This window comes from Platalea leucorodia (assembly GCF_965183815.1).
Source record: "Platalea leucorodia genome assembly, chromosome: 4".
NCBI classification, from domain to species: Eukaryota; Metazoa; Chordata; class Aves; order Pelecaniformes; family Threskiornithidae; genus Platalea; species Platalea leucorodia.
The window spans coordinates 123,333,413-123,352,654 of record NC_138826.1 but is presented as its reverse complement, the minus strand read 5'-3'; the positions used below and the strand labels follow the sequence as shown (position 1 = coordinate 123,352,654).

General features: G+C 43.2%; 1 protein-coding gene across 1 annotated transcript in view; it reads right to left on the bottom strand.

Annotated features, from left to right (window-relative positions):
* SFMBT2 (Scm like with four mbt domains 2) overlaps nt 1-19,242 on the bottom strand; it is a gene marked incomplete at its 3' end in the record, with an annotated part of 113,390 nt that overhangs the window by 43,227 nt on the left and 50,921 nt on the right. Inside the window, exons 6-7 of the mRNA XM_082309130.1 lie at nt 16,514-16,760; nt 9,924-10,021 (exon numbers count right to left, since the gene is read on the bottom strand). Coding sequence (XP_082165256.1) covers nt 9,924-10,021; nt 16,514-16,760 — 345 coding nt within the window. The remainder of the gene's footprint in view (nt 1-9,923; nt 10,022-16,513; nt 16,761-19,242) is intronic.

Genomic DNA, 19,242 nt, shown 5'->3' with positions numbered 1-19,242 from the left:
CAAAGGGAAAAAATAATCGGGGGGGGGGGGAGGCTAATAACATTTAAAGCTATTTTGCTTCAAAAGCATAACCCCTTTTCTCTACATGCTATGTCTCTTAGGATCAAATCTCCCTTCTCATTCAGCATAGCATGTAAATATCTTCCCCATTAATAGTCAGAGTGAACTCGCAAGGGGAGTTCATGGGGTCTCAGGTATGTCTCCCTTCAGAGGGTCAAAATCCTCTTTGAAGCAGGAATGTGCATTTGTTTGGAGAAGGGCTGCGGAAGTAAAAAGCTTGTCTGTGTTAAATGTCGTTTTTGAGATGGAAAAGCTTTCATGGAGAAAAAGCCTTTGTATTGTACCTCTCTGGCAAATGGTCACGGTCTGGATACTTGATCTCTCTCATATATTTGCTAAAGAGAGGCATCAAAATTTCCCAAAGCAGCCTTAGATTTTTGCAGCCACAAAAGGAAAAAAAGATCCTGACGCCGTTCTCCAGTTCCAGTGCTGGAGTTGCCTCAGCCAGCAGGGAATTACTTAGGATTTGGCATATGCTCCTCTTCAAAACTCCAATTAATTTACATAATTTCTAAGAATAGGTTCCACAGAAGTGAAGGCAAAGCTTTTAATTAGTATTAGACTCAAAGTGATACACTGGATAATGAACTGCTCTCTCCTCCCTTTATTCACATTGATGGGAAAGACGCCTGTTTAATAAAAGCAGCTACAAGAAGAGGACAGGAGGGGTGAGACTGGTCCCTGCCAGGCTCTGCAGCCGAGCAAAAGAAATGCCTGAAATGATTATGGGTGGCAGAATCCGACCCTTTACCACTATTTCACGGCGTTCAAAACCACCTACGAGGATGTCACCAGCCATTATTTTCTAGTAACTTCTCCAAGTGAGTCTCAATTTTCTTTGAAATGGAGATGAATAGGCAGACTAGTTTTGACTAGTTGGAGCATTTTATACCCTCGTGCATGGTGAACCTTTACTTCTACTGGCAGGCAATGCTTCCCAGGAGCAGCCCCACTGACTACACGGATTTACCCCAGCAGATTGCCTGTCCCAAGGTTCACAAGCCCTGAGTGGGTGATGGAAATACCCTCCGACTGCTGGAGAGCAGCCAAGTAAGCTGGATCGGCAATCCACAAGGATGCAGAAGAGTCCCCTACAGCAAAGTGAAAAATCATACCATGGAAAGTACAATGAATTAACGCGGTACGAGCACCACAGTTGCTCATTCAAAGGGTCACAATCTCTAACATGATGGATTACAGCCTGTGACGGTGCTCACGGGTGATGAATGGAAAATTGCATAACTCTCCGCTGAATGTAAGTCTGTAAGTCTGTCACTCACAGCCCAAACCCACTGGCAAAAGCCAGGGCTGTCACAGCTCTCACTACAAACCCCAAGTAATTAAACTCAGCCCCACACTCATAGTTTTAGAGCAGTATGCATTTGCAAATTTGCCAGCATGCACAGGCTGCAACCCTCCGGGCCACCTGAAAGACAGCTCCACTTTGATACGCATCTGCATCATTATCTCCATCTTCGTGCAGCATGTGTTTCTGCAACCCTTCTGCAAAAATACTGACAGGCTTTGCAACAGCTCACTGCAACCAGCATCACCTGCAGGGCTGAACGCTGAAACATCTGAAGGTCAAATAACAAGTCAGCAACGGTGCTGGGAGCAGAACCAGGCTCCTAATTCCCAACCCTCTTCTTCAGGTACTGAGACAGTTGCATAATTTTCTCCTTCATAGCTAACGAGTCACTAGCAGTGCAGGTTTCAAAAATGCCAGGTGACTTGGGAGCCTAAATGTCATTCCAAAAGAGACCCACAAACAGATTTACAAAAGTACTCAGACTCTTAAGGATGCCGACAGGCTTTAGGGAAGCACCTGTGTGGGTGACATGCTTAAGTCCTAATAATAAAGTCACTAAGCATTGGCTTTAGGTCTTGAGCTCAAAAAGATATACTTCAAAATCACCATAGTCATTTGCCCTTTCTGGTGCCTAAATACCTTGCTAGATCTGGCTTCTGAGTATTTCTACTCAACAAATGTCATTTAAGCATAAATAAACTCAAATTTGTCCATGTTACAGCAGTGTTCTGGCCACCGAAGGGTGGAGCTCAGGTAATTTTACAGTGCACTGGGTAATGCAGATAGAGCAGGAGGACTTGGCTAAGCTGCTTTTGCCCATGACATTCAGGGAAGTCGTACTACAGGCTGGTTGCTCCAGCTGTGTCCACAAACCCAAGGAAGGGCATCGCCTTCAGATTGTGAAATGCTCATTTTTAGCCCATTCTGCTCAAGATACAAGACTGGAGCCATCTCATTTTAAACCTAGCAGCTTACACAGTGTATAGATAAGAGGGAAAGGCTCTAATTTGAACTCTAATTTTCAAATACTCTAAAAGTCAGGGCTCTTTTGGTCCAGGATAGTCAGATTCACACCAATTATAAGACTGCAACTTTGTGCAAAATTCAGAACTAAGTCTGCACGCTGAAAAGTTGTGAAGTTGAGAGGCTGATTACAAACATCGAGCACTTAATAAGTGATTGACCTGCGCCTCCTTTAATCCTCACCAACTGTAACAGTGTGAAATGCTATTGCCTTCAGTCACATCTCTCCTGGTTCACCCTACTAAAAGACACAGAAGAAGTGGGCCCCATCTGGTATGATTGGAAACATATTATTTGATTCAGTTTTTGTTTTCAACGAAATCGCTTCCCCCAGTGTTTTCTCTAATTCTCCAAGAAACTGGCTGCTTCTAATAGCCTAATTTTAATCACAAAGCTCATGTGTGGTAACCAGTCACAAACACAGTAATAGCAGTGGTTAAACTGCCTCTACAGGAATCTGGCATTTGTTTTATAATTGAGAAAAAAAAATAAAGAAAGAAACCCTCCAAAATGCAATCTTCTGCGTTATTTGCAGATGAATCAGTCTTGTTTGCGATTCATCAACTTCCTTTGCTAAACACGGAGCAATTTTCCCTAAAGACACACTCTCTGCAGGGAGACAAAAATCCCCCGGTAAGACACAACACGAGCAAATTGTCCCTCCGTTTGACAAGTGCAGTCACGGGAAGACCAAAATGTAGAGATGTGGGGTGGGATGAAGAGGAAAGGGTGCTGGGAAGGGGGCTTTAGAGATACCATGACCCTGAAGTAATGAGCACGAGAGCCAGCTACAAACTGCACCTACTGAAGAGCCCCTTAAAAACTGCAGATGCTTCTGCCTAGGATCGAATTTAGCCCTACAGATTTTAGGCTCCTCTTGCTGAATAAAAAATAGTTACCATAGAAACAGCAACATTGCAGAGTAGCCGGTCTAAATCCAAATACACCTTCTCCGTATGGCTCGGCCCGCCACAGATGGCATTAGGGCAAAGATCCCCTCCTACGCAGCGCCTGCTTTGATTTGCCTGGGCAGTGGACGCACAGGCAGCAGAGGTAAAAGAGGCAGATATGCATCCGCTCAGGGGGGTCTGTGTTTCTTTGCTGGGTTTTTTTTAACATCTTACAGCATTCAGGACTGCCACACCACTCCACAACCATTAGCTAACGAATCCTTGTTGCATGGGTCACATCCATGGGTCCCATTTCACAGGCGGGAAAGTCAAATGGAAAGGAAGACACAGGCAGGAACACCAACTTGACTGCTCAAAATGAAACCGTCAGTGTCTCTTTTTCATACCCCTAAATAAGTATCTCAGCTGCAAAGAGGGACCGAGTCCTCATAGGCACTTGTTTGGACCAAGTCTGCCTTCAGTAATGTCATGGCAGTGTTCACTATTGAGAAATCAATGGTAATTCATTAGAGTATCAGAACAAATTCAGTGTACAGTGTGGGCTCCATCCACCCTGCAAAACACCTATGGAATAGAGCTGGCTTTTGCTTTCTTTGAGAAAAATCATCCATCTTTAGATGACTTTTAGGTATCACCTACCCCTACATGGGAGCAGACTCCGGTTGCAGGCGCACATTAGCCCCTCACAGTGAAAAACACTGCCATGCTCAAGGATGGGGGAGGCAAGAGCCCATGCACAAACTCCCCCACACCGAGCCTGGATGCAGTCAGTAAACTGGATCGGGCCCTTTTGCTCACCTCTCACCATCCTGAGAGACCCCTGGCACATAACGGAGAAAGAAAACCACATGTGCTAAACGTACAGCCAGAGGGACGAGGAAGGCTGAGGGACCCGGTTCCCACTCAGCCCGTCTGCTTTGCTTGAACTGTCGCCGACATTTCTCTTCCAACCCTGACTTTCATATGGTGCTGCCAAACAGACCCTCGGGGCATCTCAGACAGGGCTTGGCTTCATTCACCTCCTTGGACTGCTTTCCCCACCTGCCTCCTTGCAAAGCCCGTGGTCAGGAGGGAGCTATAGAGAGGTTAAAACTTTTCCCTGATCCACAGAGGGACCACCAGACTCCATCTCACCTGAGTGGCACCTTTGATATCAGAGACATCCTTGCTCCCAATTGCCATGAAGGCAGCTACGTTTGTAAGGACCTTAGCGGTACACTCTTAATGATGGTTATTAGGTCTTAGGAAGATAAATGGCTTTAATGAGCTGAGACAGGAGTGGGTCAAAAGGCAGCTGAAGAACAGAGGGATCAGGATGCCATGGACGTCTCCCAGCCACGCAAATCGCAGTCAGGGAGAAGGGCTGGTGAGTGCTACGGACGGGGAAGAACAGATGGAGTATAAATAATCTGGCAGCCTGCTAACAACATGGCGACTCGCGGGTTATTAAAGCACAGCGTGCACAATGAGGGCCAGCCAAGACATCAGTGCATGAAGGGGCTGGGGATTGCTTATGTTGGCATTTGGCTTCCAAGTGAAACCAAAAGCACATTTGTTTTAAGCTACTGCGTTGCACATGCCCATCTATTAGGGGGGCTGAAGACAGAAAAAACCCTGTTGGACTTCAAGGCTATTCATCCACTCCGGTCAGGACTGTCCCTGAGTAGAAAGTAACCCTTCGGTTTCTCTATCTTACACTTAAACTCCTCCAGAATACCAAATAATGGAAGAAAACACCCTAAAACACCCAAAGGGTTTATTAACTTTTGAGAGAAGTTATCCTCATTTAAAAAAAAAAAAAAAAAAAAAAAAAAAGTCCATCTTACTCTTATATTTAAAATGCACAATTCATCTGATGGAAAAATTATATTTTAGAGGTGGGAAGGAGTCCTGTTTAATATTTGTCTTCATACTTTTGAGTGTAGAACTAGAACCACCACTCTGTCCTGAATTTCACGGGCACCTCTTGCCCAGGTGATGGGTGGTCCCTCCATCACTCTCCTTAGGAGAGATTTGTCACAAGCAATTCCTTCCATGTCATTAGTCTTACCATTAATTAATACTACTACTGATTACAGGAAACATCCAAAAACTCCAGTTAGAAACAGGGGCACACTGGGCTGGGCATAATGTAGAGTTGTTTTTGCCAGTAAGAGAACAATTTCGAGCTGGGAAAAACGACAACTTTAGGAAAGGAGGACCAGAGGGTGGAGACAAGAGGAATGGGACTAAAGGCTGTAAATCAGGAATTGCCACCTGTCTTAAATAACATCTCTCCCTCCTAAGCATCTGTGCTCTTCAAGCAGTTTAACAGAGTTTAGGTTAGGGATGTGGCTGGTCATAAGTCTATCCAAGCCAGTCATCAGGACCCACTTTATAACAATCAGAAGGAATTGGGAGTAGTATGCCCATATGCAACATTCATGGAAAGATGATGAGCACCCCAAATCCTGGGTAGGATTTAGTTGCCCAAACAGAGCTGTCTGTGGTCATAGAATCATAAAATGTCTTGAGTTAGAAGGGACCCACAAAGATCATCAAGTCCTACTCCTGTCCCTGCATAGGACAACCCCAAAACTCACACCATATGTCTGATGGTGTTGTCCAAATGCTTCTTGAATATTGTCAGGCTTGGTGCCGTGACTACCACCCTGGGGAGCCTGTTCCAGTGCTCCACCACCCTCTGAGTGAAGAACCTTTTCCTAATATCCAACCTAAACCTCCCCTGGCATATCTTCCTACCGTTCCCTCAGGTTCTGTTGGGGTGAGCTGAAAGACACCCAGGGATCCACAACATCTGCATAAGACCCACAGATATGGCACAGAAGACCAGGGGGAGCATACTGGGATGTCAGAGATCATCCCCAGGACACTATCTGCCTCTCTCTAGGAAACTAAATCCCATGACCTGTGTCCCGCATTCATCTTAGCCAAGCTACGGGGCTTTAACTCTAAAAAATGCCTTGATTCATAACTATTAGGGCTAGAAGGTCTGTGTTTGGAGACTGCCTTCCTGATGCAAGGCTCTCTCTCAGAGAGCACCAGCAACGCCACCACTGAAGCAAAACGCTTAAATTGTCACACTTAACTTCAGATCAGGTCCCAGTAACAGTTTGACCACCTTTATTCATACCCAAAGCCTGGGCCATTTTCTCAGGTGTCCTCTGAAGCCTAAGCCATCGTTTAGGACTGGTACCTAGCCAAGCATGGAGGATCCCTACAGCACCCTGAAATCAGAGCAGAAACAGCAGAGGACCTATCTCCTTGGGTTGTGGCCTTTTGGAAGGATTTCTGCTCCTAAATCATTCAAAAACCCGTGAAAATACTGTCTGTATTTAGTTTTCTTTAAGGATCAATATGTTTTCTGAAAATAATGGAACAACAAAATAGCAAGTGTGTTGCAAAAAGCTTTTGTGAAGAAAAAACTTATTCTAGGATGTGCAGTTTGCAGAACACTATGTTTAGTAGCTATATAATAGCAGCATTTTCTGGCAGTTGAACATCACGTTCCTTTGCAAAGTATCCTAAAGCATTTTACAAACACTTTCAACATATGGCCAAGTGTAAAATAGCACCAGAAAAAAAAAAGAAGAACCTGTTTGCAGCCTTCCCCCTGATTTTTGCAACCAGCTCGTGCGGTCTGGTGGCTGGTGCCCTCTCCTCGGATGCCAACAGGGTATCAGGGCTACGCTTTTGCAAAGGATTTTTGGATCTGCTGCCGAAGACCACCACACGCAAGTTCAGCTCTGCCACGCTTCTGAGCATTGATAATTCAGGCTCAAATCCATGGTTTATGAGGTCTCAGGCAGAACCCAACCCTGTTACACCAAAACCAAAGAGCATCACGACCAACAGCAATGATGGGCTGACAGACCCATAAGAGGAGCCACTTCTCCCACTACAAATGCGGATTTGCTTTCTCAGCACCACCACTTGGAACCAGTTTGATGGCGCATTAGTGGCACTGCCCAATCGTACACAGCTCAAAGGACAACAGTAATTTAACTCGTAATCCAGCCAAATGTGCACATGCTCACCCTGGGGACCACTCATGTCTGTAGAGCAAGCACACGCTTACACTCTCCTCAGTGATGGATTTCTGTAGGGAAATGTGGAAAATGCAGAATATAATTGCTCGGTGTGCAGTTTACCATGTCTGCCAAAGTAAACATTTCCAGCTTTCCAGAAGATATTTAACAGTTGCCAGCTGTCAAACCCTGTGTTTTATATCTCATCTAGCACATGACAGTTACAGTAGCATGGAGCCCCAGGCACCATGTAGAGACATTATCTCCATGCTGGGTTTGCAAAAAAATAAAAAAAAAACAGAAAAATAAAAAAAAAAATTAAGAATTTTAAAAAGACACCTTTGGATTCAACACTTTTTGCTGGGATCTGGGATTCTGCTTGAAGGTCCCACACATAAATACTGGCTTATCTTGTAAGATCAGACAAGTGTACTCTCATATAGTCTCCTAAAGCCTTTCCTTAACTCATGTTTAAGTCATTATTAGAGGAAGTCATGCTCACAGGCACAGACAAGCTCTCATATTCTTCTCCTTAATTACGAGGTACAAGATGGGGTTGATTCACCCTAAATGGGCAGAATAAAGTAATGCCCCCACACAAATAACTTATTCAGCCTCCTGCCTTCCCAGCATCAGAACCAAGGCCTTAGATAACACCAGACACTAAATTCAGCTCACCTTGTGCTCAGCTTTCACATTACAAATAAAGAAGCCCTACTGACCTAATCCTGCCTTTTTGTCACATTTGCCCCAAAGTAACTGTCCTCTTGGGCCATTCAAGCATTCCAATGTTTTGCATTGTCTTCTAAGAGGAACACCTTTGCAAGCTCCAACCGCATGGCATGGCAACTGGGATTATGCTGAATTTAAATTTATGACCCTAATGCAATAATTAAAATAAGTGGGTATAAGTCTGGCATGCTGAGAAGAGGCAGCAAAACAGCTGTTATTTATAAACTTTAAAAAAAAAAAAAGGATGTTTTATGAGCCTCATCAGAAACATTCTTCATTCTTTCATATAGACAGGAATAAAATTTACACATTAGGCATTCCCTATTGTGATTTAATCCCTGCCCCAGACAATGCCTTTTTGATCTTGAAACTGCAAATGCAAACTTTTAATATAGAGTTGGCGGATTGAAACATTGTATGAAATAAATGGCAGAGAATGAAAACCCTCCACGCGCCACTCCCATAACAACATGGGGCTTCTCAAACCCACGTTCGTGCTGAAGGCCAACGCACAAATCTTCCCACTTCTCCTAGCCTAGCACAGCTTTCACATCACAAGCAAATGAGCCACTGCCTGGGCCATTAGCAAAGCATTCCCAAATTAATGTTGCTAATTAGGTTGGATATTAGGAAAAATTTCTTCACTGAAAGGGTAATCAGGCACTGGCACAGGCTGCCCAGGGAAGGGGTTGAGTCTCCATCCCTGGAGGTATTTAAAAGACAGGTGGACGTGGTGCTTAGGGACATGGTTTAGTGGTGGACTTGGCAGTGCTGGGTTGACGGTTGGACTTGATGATCTTAAAGGTCTTTTCCAACCTAAATGATTCTATGATTCTATGATTCTATAATTTAAGTGCATCTCAGCTGGGCAAGGAGCCTGGATTCCTTGCGGGAAGCTGCTGCCACGTCCCTGCAGAAAGGGTGAAGGTGGCACCGGGGTTTCGTGGCATGTCAGCCAGGATGGGGCAAGCGGGGTGCCTCTTCCAATTGCGTAGATGTTTTGGGGTGTCCCAGTGCAATGTTGCTTATGGGCAGGGAAGGAACCCAGAGGGTCCCCAGGCTGGATGAGCCAGGAACAGCGGCAAGGAGGGCATCATGGTCCACCAGGTCCCCAAGCAGGAGGTGACACCGAAGACAGCACCAGAGAGAGGGCACACACCTCCCCGAGCATCCTCTCGCACCTCTTGCACCCATGGCCACGCTGCCCATCACACCACAGCAAGGATGTAACTGTTAGAAACCAGACGGGCACAGCTAGAAATCAGGATTATCTGGAGCCGTCATGATTAATAGCAGTGCAGATTTGGATGGGAAATTAAAGCTGGTGCCTCAGGGCTGAAGCACATCTCTAACTATTAAAAACCAGAGTGAGGGGAAAAAAAAAAAAAAAAAGATATGGGAGTAAAATAGTAAAATTATCTCCCACTTCCACTACAGGTCCCTGAAGGAGGTTTCTCTGCCTTGTGGCTTGTGATCGGATAAAAATTTTTGTGCAAGGCTCACAGAAATCTGTCCATCTTATGTCAACTTTCATATTTGTAGCCTTACATTTTCATGGTTGTATACAATGCCATTGCACAGGTCTAACAGAATAAGACACATTAAAAATAATGTTGGAGAAATCAGTGCTGATCACCACCAGTCCCTACAAAACACTGACTGCAAGAAATCAGTTCTCAGAATGAGAAGTCCGCACAAGAGCAAAACTGCATTTTATACAAACGTCTCACTTGTGACCTTTCACAGTGATGTATTAGAGCAACAGCCTTTCCTGCAAAAGTTTAACATAAGCTGCTAAACACTGCATGATATTTATTCATCGTGGGTTCTCTAAGTGAAGGAAAAATATGCATCTTTTACCTTGAACACTTCCATTGGAAGAGGAAAATTTGCTGCATCATTAAGGGATTTTTCCAGAGCGCATTTCCACTCAGATATAGTCTTCAGAGAATAGATATCTAAAGCGATGACAACAGAAAAAACAACAAAACCAAGAGGTGACTGTTTGGGGATCAAACATTTTTGAAAGACTTAAGTTCCTATGTCATAAAAATGGATAGTACAAGTGAAATGAACAGTGTGTATACTCCAAGCTGTACAGCATGGATAAATTCAACACAAAAGCAACTAGCAGGGACACATTTGAGGAAGATTGTGTTTCATATCCTGGAGTAAAACCCAGAAAAATACACATCCTTCATTTTCTGCTGAAGAAACGAGAATTGTACTATCTCATTACTTGAAAATAACAAAAACTCTCCTTTGACTTTCAATTCTCAAAATACCTGATGTTTTCTGGTTTGAGGAGCCTCAGGTCTTCCACCAATATTAGTTACATTTGAACAAAGACAGAAATATCTTTACCAAGGCTTCTGTTCATTGGAAAGTCCTTTTTTTTTATTTTTTTATTGCAGGGTTGGGTTTTTTTTGCAGTGGGTGGGGGTAGGTGTGGGAAGGAACATTTCAGCTACATCTCTACCCAGACTCATTTGTTTGTATCACACTCAAACCAGACCATCACACCAATTCAAAGACTTAACACTTACGAATTTTCATCGTTATACTTTTAGGCAACATCTTTGTGCAGATTCACATTGCTTTCATAGAGTTTCTTTAAATAGGTTTAATATTATTAAATCATTGTATTAACAAGCCCTTTATGGTTCAGTGCAGTGAAACGCCTATGAATCATCAAAGGAAACAATGAAGGAAACAATTCTATGATGAAGAACATTATATTGGATTTACTTCTGCCCTAGAAAACATATTGTTATCCTGCACATAACAAGTTATTGGAGAACATTCATATCAAGGCCTTAAAGAGACCAGATAGGTAGACAGATTGCAACAATTATTAAAATGGAAATGAACATTTACTCAATAATAAACCTGAACCTTGATACAGAGTGAATAGCGTGAAGCTTTTCTTTTGTCAGTTTGGCTTCACACACTAACATCACAGTTCAATTTGGCCCAAATTGCATTTAAATTCTGTACATCTAATAACCATATATATTTACTAGCTAGCAAAGATTTACTGCTGTATCTTACAATTCTGAAGGAGGAAATAAAAATATGTATAAAAAAAGGAATTGGCAAGCACTGTTTTCACCTAGCACTGATGGTACAAGCGAATTTTATGCTCTGATCTCAACAGATTTAAGACCTTATCAAACTAGGATTTGCAGAATCACTCACTGGAAGTGGATGTATTTATACTTCCACTATATCAAACCTCGTTACTTCAGAACAGACATCAAGGATATGCATATGAATTTAAACACACTTAAAGGGAAATGTTAACCTTTCAGGGCTATATTTTTAATTCTTCAACTGTCTGGTTATTAATGGGAATATACATTTCAAGTCTTTGTTTACAGCATGTGCAGTGGTCACAAGTGTTAAGAAGTGCACTCTTTACCTAACTGTTCATTATTTTATAGCCTTGTTGCTCCAGTTCTCCCTCACTTGCAGAACCTCTGACTGGCTTGAAGCGCAGGGAGGGAAACGACTCACCTTGTTTCTTCCTTTTTGGCTTAAATGATGCCAAACAGGGAAATACTCAATACAACATGATTTTGCCCCATGCTGCAGCCAGCCTGTTGTTATAACTAACGAAAAGTCTGAGTTTTGGAAAACCCTGCTGGATGCACCCTCTCCCACCGAGAGCACTGGAACAGGCTGCCCAGGGAAGTGGTTGAGTCTCCATCCCTGGAGGTATTTAAAGAACAGATAGATACGTTGCTCGAAGACATGGTATAGATGGACTTGGCAGTGATAGGTTAATGGTTGGACTCGATGATGTTAAGGGTCTTTTCCAACCTTGACAATTCTATGATTTTATGATTCTATGCTCCCCGGCTCCCCAGATAGAGCAAGCTGAAAACAGAACCTCATTTTCTACCATGATAGCAGTGAAGCATAGGAAAGAAGAAGAAAGTGGCATTTTGGGCAACTTTGCCCAAAATCAGTGAAAACAAGCAGCAACTTCTTCGGGCAGTGTCAACAAACTTTGAGAGATACGGACACCTCCAATGGTTTCAATAACCAGCAAGAAATATCATATGTGCATTTAATTAGTGTTAGCTAGCTTATACTGGCAAGTATATGGACACTAAATTGCACGGTTAAAAGAGCATAAAGCATTTTGTTTAAGTGATAGGGTTGCAGGTAATTGAACAAAGTGCACTGTGTCAATTTGTATTTAGGTTAACAAGGAGTGAGCAATTAAAATGACTGCCAATTTATCTTTAAATAGAAAGTAACATAAAATAAGACAATCTCCTCCTGCATAAGCAGTCCAGGCAAGACCATCAGTGGCTCTGTCTCAAGCAGCCTGTGCCAATTTGCACTAGCAAGGAGGCTTATTTTGGATTCAGACATACATCTGAGGGGAAAACACACTATGACCCCTTTGCCTCAGTTAAAAGGGCTCACGAGACATACAAAGCCCCTGAAAGTTGCCATTTGGAGAAGACAGCCAGGATGCTATTTCCTAAGGACCCTCTTGCACATTCTTGTAAATTAAGTGGGTGCTAGGATGTGGGCGGCTTCAGAAAAGAGACCCAGAATATTGCAGACGATTGGATCCATGCGATCTCCTTTATATGAGATGCTCTGCATCTTGAACAACTGACCTCAAAGTGCTGCACAAGGTGAAAACCAACTTGGTAGGTCCCATAGGTGGATCAACACAGAAAAATCACAGCCCGGACACATAGGGAAATAAAGCTGAAGGTACATATGCAGCATCCAAGTCAAGGGTAGGCAAAGCACTGTCACAACCTGCAGAACTGATGTATAACTGAACATCCTCTTTGATAGCAACTGAACACGCAGCCCAATTTGGGAGGAGCTGCGTGTCCTCAGCATCTCTTCGGAGAAGATTCGTAACAGTTTTGACATAAAGCTGCTCCTGTTATCAATCAAGGAGTCACCTCAACTGGCTTCAGATGTTCAAGTTAGAACCAGGTCTGTGTTTGTTGCTTTCAACCGCCCTGAGTGTTAAAAATAGGCGGATGAAGATGTCGTTTCATCTGACCTATGTTAGACATGTCTTAGGCATCCCGTTTTCTTTGCTGATCATAAAGAGAAAGCGATAGCTCATGCTGAACTGTCTTTTTGATGCCTACACTATAGCAGGTCAATTTAATCCCTGACAGGTAAAAAGCCAACACATGGCCCAGACTGTCTGTCTTTCCTAAGAAGGTCCATGCTAGGTCTTTCACACAGCAAAGGTCTCTAGTCCAAATCATATTTACTATAGAAGTCACCAGGAAGGATGTAAGCAGGCAGGAATGTGTCCCTGGCACACTCTCCTCGCCTGGGGTCCTTAGAAAATTGCATCCTTTGACAGTTTGTGGTTTAATAGCTTCATCCCTGAGTTTCTTTGGAGCTCTCTGCTGCCAGCATTTCATCCTGTCAACTCACTACTGCTTGCCTGCCTGCTTGCTCCCAGATTTCTTTTGCAGACTCTTTAATTTGAAACAGATCCCCTAAGACCAGACACTTGGCTTTTTCCTTCTTCTTCCTCTGGGTCAATGTGATACCACAACTGTCTCATATGCTTTATTCATCCATTGTGCTTTATGAGCATGTTGACGTTAGGTGGACATCAAATGGCCGATATAGTCCGCTACGTCAGAAGTGGAACCATCAGCATTCCTGCCTCCAGGAAGTCATCAGATTGCCATTTCTGCCTGGCTACTCCCTGCAGTGCAGAGCCTGACAACTGCGTAGACCAGCAGGGGGGAATCAAAGAAAGATCCTTGAGGGCCAAGTGTTCAGGGGAGGACTTTCGAGAAAACGGAAGAGTTCAGACCCAAAGGGCCTTTTCTCAGCAAACTCCTATGAGACACAACTTTAGAAGATGTAAAGTAATGACCACCTACTTAAGTCAATGGAAGTCAGGAAGATCTGGGGCACTGAATTTATTAATAACAATGTCCACTAAAAAGTGAAGGACCAGAGAAATGCCAAGGAGACAAAACAGATATCAGATGAAGACAGATGAGAAAAAGAGAAAGACATTTTAAAAGCAGTTAAATCAAGGAGAGGGGAGAAGAAACACAAACAACTTCAGCAAATAAAGAGTCCAATAACAAGTTTAGAGACAAGAAAACTGAAAAAAATGAAAAGAAAAAATAAAAGGTGGGGGTGTGGAAATCCATGGAGAAGGAAACATAACTGGATAAAAGGAGGAAAGAATAGAAAGAGAATGGAATAAACAAACAGGAAGCACAAACCTCGTTTGGGCCATTTCTGTATTGATTTACCAAACCTATGTAGGCCAAGAGGGTTCAAAGACAGTCAATGAAAAAGTGTTTCTCTGGAACACAAATACTCTGTAAAATAACAGAGTGAGCGATATTCATGCTCTCCAGCATTCACATCTAATTTAGAAGTGATGGAGAACATTGATTCTTTCTTACCTACCAGTGAAGAAAAACACATGCTTCCAAAAAGCATTAGAGACCCCAAGTTAGACCCAAGACTCAGACAGACTTGTGAACACGACAATTGCCTGTATCGGGGTAACCTCTCTGAATCAGGCATGATGGACAGAAGCCACATCAGAAATACCTACCCAAAGGAGGGCTACCTTTCTGCTATCATTTGATGCTTGTGCAAAAACTTCACCCACAGCACAAGGAAAATGAGGCACAGACCTGGACAAGTCATCCACCTACACAGGAAAAAGCGGAATAGGTCTGCTGGGCCAAAACCTATGCATTAACCAAGAAAGCACCTCATCTCTCAGAAGAAACACTGGTCCTCGGGCATTCAGCTTGGAGGTGTAAACAGCTAGCACATATGGGTGATGCTCCACAGGACTTGGCAAACAGCTTTGTGGCCCCAAGTACTTATGAAAAATACAGATGCTGCATACTTTCTGCCCCAAAGCAGACCATGAATGTAACAGCCTAAGCTGTCATGTTTAACTAGATCTCTAACTCCAAGACAAGTCAACCAACTTGACTCAACCAACTTGGCCAACTCAAGTCAGACCAATGCAGCACCAAACGTCCTGAGTAGAGAGAAACGCAATTGCCCAGAAACTTTCACAAAGTTTTGATGAATATTATTGGTGTGGTGGAGAAAATTCACCCTCCCAGCCACCCCCCAGTGTAATGGAGTATAGCCTGGATGGAAGCACGTCTCCAAAGCCAGCCCCAGAACCTGCCAGTGAATGCCTCTGCAAGCGTTTCTCCAGGAGTCTTCAAGTGAAGAAAAACACATGCTGTGTGCTGTGATCCCTAGCCCATATCCTGCTTGCTAAACCTTAGTAATGCTTCCGTTTCCCCTACACTCAGCCTTGCACTCCTTCTTGCCCTGCCAGTTTGATCCTGCTCCTTTTGCTAAACCCAGTCCCACTGTTTGGAGTCTGATTCCAGCTGACCCCTAAACTCTACTCTTGCCCAGACTCCTGTCCTGCTTGTGTCTGACTCTTCTGCCTGGCTCTTGTCCCATGAACTTCTGCCCCTGGATTTGTGACTTCCAGTTTCTGACCTCAGACTGGCTTAACTGCAGTCCCTATCTCCCTCCTTCCAAGCTAGTCTGAACACTAAACTCAACTCTAGAGAGCTTCTTCTCCAAGTCGCAATCTCCTGATGTTGAATCTGGTCTGACATACTTGCAAAGACTTCACTCCCTTAGAGAAAATGCAGGACAAAATCCGTGATCTTTTAAATCTGAACGACCCACCTACCCTTATTTAAAAGAGTATTTTCTTAGCGTCTAGCAACAGACACCCCATAACCCCTCGATGGGCAGGCTGACATGGACAGGCAGACAAACCCAGCACCCTCAATGCACTTTCTGACTGGTTACACACAAGGCAGGTCTCACTTGGCAGATGTACAGCAATGTTACAGCAGAATATGAAAGACCTGTGTTAGAAGGACCATGAGGGTCCCAAAACACTTTCTCCAGCCCTGGGAAATTTCATGGAGTTCTACTGCTACCCAAGAGAAATGTGTGTGGCCATGGAAAGACAAACAGGCAAGAGGTGCTGGGTTGAGGGGAAAGCAAATGGAGCCTAGTACATGCTGAGAGGTGTCATCTAGGACTTCAGTCGGACAGCAGGCATCCACCAGGATGCCTACAGTATAGCCAGGAAGACTGAAAAGGGCTGGGCAAGCAGGCACATCCTTGGACCATCCCCATGACCTCCGCCTTTTGGTGGAACAATGCATGAAGCTGCTTTTATTGGACACTGTTTCCTTCCAGGAGTGAGCTAAGCTAAACTGAATTTATTCAATAAATTTAATACAGTTTACCTTACCCAGTTTGAACTCAAATTAGATGGCTTTCACATGCCATCTGTGTTACAGCTAGAAACTACTGTAAAAGCAATGTGAATGCTGGATAAGAAGAAACAGGTTGCACAAGTATCTCAAAACATCAGTAAACACCACAAAGGGAGATAGAATTTTTAGGAGGCTCTTTACCTGCAGGTGGGTCCATTCTGTATTTATTCTCTTGACACCAACCGACTGGTCGAAGTCTGCAATCCAAGTAAAACAACCACTGGTCATAGGATTCAGTCTCCTCCAATCCCACATAGCGAAGGCGTAATCTTCCTCCAACATTTTCAACCACACTAACTATCCAGTACTGAAAGGGATTCTGGGAATCCTGCAGCTCTATTAAGGAATCAACTGTAATGAGGTCTACAGGGTTTTTTCCTCGCAGAGGCTGTTTGAATAGAAGCAAAACTCCTTATTTTAAACTTTATTTGAAGACTTCTCAAGGAAACAGATGACAGCAGAAGATTATTTTTGTTTTTCACACCATCATCCAAGCGATCAGCAAACAGTCTGTTCTTCTTCTATTTTACCCAATGTCTTCCAAGTGCAAATTCAGAAGTAAAACAGAAAACAACAGTTGTGCTAATTTCTCAACCGACATCATCAACAACAACAAAAAAAGAATAATAAAAGGTGGAACAGCTCATAAGGCACATCCACTTAGGATGCTCCTGAACAACTCAAAGTCTCCAAATATTGGAGGATTTCAAACCAAATTCTCATTGACTGCAGCTGATAACCAATCACAGGACTGGACACTGGCATTTACCTGAAAGGTGACTACTTTGGACATGACCCCAAAATTGCCCTCCGTGCTCTGCTTTCGCACCAAAAGCTTTATCTCACTCCTACTATTACTCCCCACTGCAATGGATGCAAGAGTCTATGGTGGTTACTCCAAAGCCCAAAGCCAATGGCAGGCTCCCATCAACTAAAGTGGCCTTGGGATCAAAGCCCAAGGCACATAGGATTTGCTGGATCAAGCCACCACACCCAAGAAACCCCAGCCAATGAGGTTATTTGCTTACATACAGTATTTTCTGTGATCCCAGTTTTGCAACCATTTACACATGTGCTTAACTTTACACCTGCAAAGCTGCCAACCACAGGCATTAAAAAACCATGAGATGCTTTGCAGAACGATACCTTAGGGGCTCAGTGTTTCTGTTCTGTGATTGTGAGCATCTCTCTGTTGTCAAGCTTTACTCCACTAACACAATGGTTAGATTTCTTTTCTTTAAATGCAAGTTCCAATTCTTATGTAATTTCTTGATTCCAAGGCTTTAAGAGCAGCACTAAAAAACACCTCAAGAGTTGGGAGCATTGGTCCCCAAAGGAGATGCTAAGCACAGGCAAAATATATTAAAAACAAGGACTTTTTTTTTTCCTGTGTGTTTGTCCCGCTTCTACTTAATTAAACAATATAAACCTTTCACAGTATTTTTTAAAATATTAATTCTGTAAATCAGAGTAAGTCCAGGATGGTTCTTTCTAGGGGTGGCTAGGAAAAAAAAAAAAGAGAGAAAAAAGCCTTATTTTTCAAAAAAGTTCTCTTTCACATTGAATTTTGAAAATATCCAAGATTTTGAAATGCAACCAATTTTGACTACATCTCTCTTAAGCCAAAAATGCAGGCAACAGAATGAGAATTTGGTAAAAAATGTAATTAAAGTTAACTATAACTTTATCACACATACAGTTTTAACCAGCTCTATGATTAATAGATATTTCTCAGAACAATATATTTGCCATGATAAGCCACTCCTCTATTGTATAAGCTACAAGCACCTGTATAATCTCTTCAAATATTATTTCATGGCAAAATGCAGTGTCAGAATTTAATAATATAACAGAAATCTACTTCAATGGTTTTTTTTTCCTCTCATACAACTGCTTCATTGCAACAAAACATTCTTTAATATGAAACAATGGTGTAATGATTTAACTACTTATAATAAATCCTTGGCTGTGTAAAAGCGAATATTGCTTCTCTGATTTGTGTGCTAAATTTTAAGCCAATGGGTTGTCACTTACCCCTGAGAACTGAATGGCTAAGATTAATAATTGGCTTGCATGAAATCTGAACATTTACCATAACGCAACAACTCTTTATATGCATAGCTAGTATGTTAAAAAAAAAAAAGTATCACTACATATTGATTTAACAGTATAACAACAATCTGCAGCACTCACGAACAGCAAATCTGTCGACAGGGGGTTACATACATTGCACGACACAGACAGCACCAAGCACATATATTGCATAAAACACCAGAAAAGGGTCAGAAACTGTTTCAAGCCAACGAACTGTTTCCTCTCTCTGCATTTCTGCCTGAGGCTGCCTCTTTTCTCTGCCTGTGGAAAGGGAATGGAGAGGTTCGCGATGGCACTGGCAAACACCAGAGGTGGGTGTTGGACACCACCGGTGTTTTGCGTATGCCACCTGGGAGTGGTCCAGGAACAGGGATGCAGCAGGCCTGAGGATGTGCATTATTTTGGGCATGCAAGGGCTGTTCGGCTAACAGACTGGGGAAGGGGGAAATCCCTGATGGTACACTATTAATTCTCCCTGCCAGGCAGCTCGTACTGCCCAGGAACGTGGAAAAGGGATGCAGCTGTGGCAGGTGGGAGTGACCAGGGACAAAATGATCAAAAATGGTGCCTGGATGCACACTTGCTTCCAAAAAGCCAACGTGAGTGTTTACACAAAGGTAAACCACCTGTATGCTTTTACTCCCAGCCTAAATACAGAGGGGCAGAGTGAATTATCTCCTGCAGGATGGGCCGTCTCCTCTCCAAACACCTGCACAGCATCCACAGGAGAGCAGGGCAGGTCCCAATGGAGAAGGTGCCTTGCTCCCAGTTTCAAG